At 36.0% G+C, this 4,232-nt stretch overlaps 1 protein-coding gene across 1 annotated transcript; it reads right to left on the bottom strand.

Moving 5' to 3' along the window:
• Window positions 1-729: 729 nt before the first annotated feature.
• On the bottom strand, window positions 730-2,569 carry LOC141619272 (protein FAR1-RELATED SEQUENCE 5-like). Its single transcript, XM_074436301.1, has 2 exons — window positions 2,109-2,569; window positions 730-1,246 (listed from the first exon to the last, which is right to left on the bottom strand). Exons 1-2 carry the CDS (start codon window positions 2,567-2,569, stop codon window positions 730-732), a joined length of 978 nt encoding a protein of 325 aa, XP_074292402.1.
• Window positions 2,570-4,232: the final 1,663 nt, after the last annotated feature.

The raw sequence follows: 4,232 nt of genomic DNA, 5'->3' as shown, positions 1-4,232 counted from the left end.
AGTTACACTATGGGAACTCCAAAGTTACATTTTTTTAAACTTAAAGTTAAACTGTTTTCAGAATTTCAACGTTACACTCAAAGTAACACTATTATGACCTCAAAGTTACACTTTGAGAACCTCAAAGTTATACTTTTATTAAGGTCAATGGTAAACCCTTCAAATTAATAAAGGTCAATGGTAACCCCTTCAAATTAATCAAGGTCAAGGTTAAACCCTCCAAGGGTACATTTTAATTCAGAAACTTCAATTCAAAACACAAATACTAATTAAGTTCCAAACAACATCAATGTTTTGAAAGTGTAACTTTGACCTTTGACAGTGTAACTTTCTAGTTTGGCAGTGTAACCTTAGATTTAAAGTTACACTATACAAACTTCAAAGTTATACTAAACGGTCACCAAAGTTACCCGACCCAAACATAAGCAAAATAATGTACTGAATGTGACGTCAAAAGTTCAACTTTGGTAATACAAGGGTCAATGTGACACCCTCCCAAAAAAACACGGACAACTTCACAGTGATGCTTTCCAGACGCCTCAGTTCTTGTCTTGATCCTCCTCTTCCTCTATATCTTGTTCCTCCTCTCTTGTTCCTTCTCCTCCTCCTCCTCCAATTCTGACAATACCTCAGACAATAGTGGATGGTCTGCAAAGGGGTTTGGGCAGTTCCTCTTGTCGTGATTTGCCACTTGCATGCAATTTTTGCACATGCGTTTGGGTTTACTTGCTAAGGCGCAACGACTTTTGTTTTAGACGACAACAATCTTTTACCACTCCCCTTGTTCGTGGAATTTTTAGGCCGCTGTATGTTTATTTCCTCAGTACTTGGACAACCCAGAAGCATCTGCAATTGTTGATTTTTATTCAGTGCCTCGCTTGATGGGGATAAATTGTCTCTAAATTCGCGAATCAAAGTGGAGAAGCGCTCAACACAAGCCTTATCTTTGAGACGAAGGATACTAACAGTTTGATGAAATTCCGACCACATTGTCGACATTGCTAGTTGCATTCTATCAATGATATCAATGTCCTTCGTCCCTTCACCATCACAATTGAACATTCTGAAGCGAGTTGCATCCTTCGTCCATCTTTTTGCAATATAAGCATCTGGTACGGACTTCACACCATTTGATGAATAAATCCATATTAGATGCCTGCATAGTATCCCGGATCTTTCAAACACCCTCCAACTGCAGCTTGCTTCCAATGTACTTGGGGTCAATAGCAATATTATTTCATTATGCCTAGGTCAGAGTTACACTTTGATAGTCTCAGAGTTACACTTCGATAGACAGCAAAGTTACAGTTTTATGGACTTCAATATTACACTTTTGTAAGCTCAGAGTTACACTTTGATAGACAACAAAGTTACAGTTTTGTAGACTTCAAAATTGCACTTTTATAATCTCTTTGTTACACTTTTATAATCTCTTTAAGGGTACACGTTTTTTGTCTACAAGGTTACAATTTTTAAGTCTCCAGGTTACAGCTTTGTTGGCTCAGCGTTACACATTGATAGACATCAAATTTCTACTTTTAAATTCTTCAAGGTTACACTTTTATAATTACAGTGTTACAGTTTTATAGACCTCAATGTTACACTTTTAAATTCTTCAGGATTACACTTTTATAATCTCACTGTTAACGTAAAATTACACTTAGATATGTTCATTCCACATTTGTCAGATAAAACATGTCAGATATTTGTTTTTAATTTTAACTTTTAAGTAGTAAGATGTCTAACCTCTATTTAAATTAACGTCATAATTCTTTCCTCTCTGTGCATCTTTTACGGTTGTCACTTCTACTTCTCCTCTCTCTTCAAATCCCCCTGTTTTAGATCATTGAGCACTGGACCTCTTCTTGGAAGGTTCTAAATGTTGTATGGGTGTAAACATTTACCCCATGTTTCTTAAATCCACATGTGTGCTAGTCTTTGGGGACGAATGTTTATTATCGTTGTCAAGCCTCTTCTGTGTATGTCTTTGCTGGTCCATAGCACTCTCAAAGCGCATCCAAAATTCAACCAAAGTACCTGACTTATGCTCAAATCTCTTAAAAAAACTACTTTCGCTCTCTGATCTTTGCGTTGTTCTCATAACATACCCCATCCTCAGATCTATGCAATGTGCCATGACCCACTGTTTCCTTATAGAATATTTGTCTGCAAACCAATTATTGTCACCGATTCTATGCTTTTGAAACATGGAAATCCACTGAGCATCGAATTCTTCTGCTTCAAGATCTTCGTCCCACATAATTTCATTTAGCAGTATCATAAAATCATGATAATCTTCCCTCATCACGCCAAACTTACTTGGTACCTTGTTAAGTATATGCCACATATAAAATCGGTGTCTTGCAGTCTTGAAAACAAGCAGGACAGATTTAATAATACCCGTATCCTCATCGGTGATAATATATTCTGGTTCCTTCCCCAACATGGCAATTAAGAAACGGCTGAAAGCCCAATTGAACGATTCATAGTCCTCCTTTGCAATAAGTGCCCCGCAAAATATGATTGATCGTTTATGATGATCTACACCAGTGAATGGGGTGAAAACCATTGAATACTTGTTGGTCGAGTAAGTTGGATCGAATGACACCGCATCGCCAAACAGAGAGTGATTTTTTTGGGCAGTACCGTCAGCCCATATAGCCCTGGTAAGACTACCATCATTGTCGACATCATAGTCAAACTAGAACCCTTCCCGGTTTCCAGCCATCTCTTTAAAATGTTCCACAAACAACAAAGCGTCCCGTTCAGGAATGAAATGTTTAACATCTCGATGAAAGTTCTTAAAATCCTTTAAGCTAGTTCCAATATTCTCAAAGCCATTGACGTGTTCCTTGATCATTTTGTACATCCTCGTTGCTCCAGTCTTCAGCTGAGAATAATAAAACTAAAATTTAATATTGTTTTAAATTTTTTCGATCAATATTCAAATACTAGCAAAACAGGTACAAAAGACTAACCCTAGAGTTATATAAGATTATCATTTTATGATAATCAGTTATGTTGTGCGATAACTTTTGAAATTCCCTATCCCTACCTGAGACAAGCTCATGGTTGTGACCCTCATGAAACTTGTTAATTAATAACAGGCTATTTTTTTATGAATTACCTAATCCTCGCTCTAAATCCCACCCTTCCGACTGTTGTCCTTCTGGATGAACTCTCTTCAACACCTTCTGGATGTACTATTTTGCCTTTAGGATTGAACCCCTCACGATTACAAACTAACAGCTTTGACTTTATCTGTCTTTCACGTCACTTCTTCGTGGTATACCTCCGCACATCAAACCCACATGCAAGCGCATATATCTTATAAAGTGTAACCGCCTCCTCAATTTCAAAAATCTTATGTCCAACGTATGGCGTAAACTTGTTTTCAACTTCCCTACGCAATTCATTCTCATTTGGCTTCCTCCCTGCATTGTCATCAAAATTAAAAATATCAAAGTTACACTTCTATCAAAACACCAAAGTTACAGTTTTTTAAGGTTAAAGTCACACTTATACAAGGTCAAAGTTACACTTATTTAAGAGTTACACTTCTTCAACGTCAGAGTTACACTTCTTTAAGAACAGAGTTACACTTATATCAGTGTTACACTTCTACAAGGTCATTAAAATTAGACATGAAATTTTGTATTTTTTAGAGTTACATGAAATTTTCAGAAATACACTTATATAAGCTCAGACGTAGACATATATCAGAGTTACACGTATTCAAGGTTAGAGTTACACTTCTGTAAGGTCATAGTTACACTTATATCAGAGTTACACTTCTATAATGTCACAATTATACTTATACAAGCTCAGAGTTACACTTATATTAGAGTTACAGTTTCTATCACATCAAAGATTCACTTTCAAAATTACTCTTGGAAATTTCAGAAATTACACTATTTCAAACACCAAAGTTACAGTTCTGTAAGCTCACAGTTATACTTATACAAGCTCAGACTTACACTTATATCAGAGTTACACTTCTTCAAGGTTAGAGTTACACTTCTGTAAAGTCAGAGTTACACTTCTGTAAAGTCAGAGTTACACATCTACAATGTCACAATTATACTTATACAAGCTCAGAGTTACACTTATATCAGAGTTACACTTTCTATCACATCAAAGTTTCAGTTTCAAAATTACACATGAAAATTTAAGAAATTGCACTATATCAAAACACCAAAGTTACAGTTCTGTAAGGTCACAGTTATACTTAT

Source organism: Silene latifolia, chromosome X (assembly GCF_048544455.1).
Source record: "Silene latifolia isolate original U9 population chromosome X, ASM4854445v1, whole genome shotgun sequence".
Lineage (NCBI taxonomy): Eukaryota > Viridiplantae > Streptophyta > Magnoliopsida > Caryophyllales > Caryophyllaceae > Silene > Silene latifolia.
The sequence above is the reverse complement of the archived record's forward strand: the minus strand, read 5'-3'. Positions and strand labels throughout refer to the sequence as shown.

Coding starts and splice junctions, on each gene's coding strand:
- LOC141619272 (XM_074436301.1), bottom strand. CDS start 2,569: ATGGTTTTCACCCCATTCACTGGTGTAGATCATCATAAACGATCAATC. Junction 1,247..2,108: donor TGCATAGATCTGAGGATGGG/GTATGTTATGAG, acceptor ACTCTGACCTAG/GCATAATGAAATAATATTGC.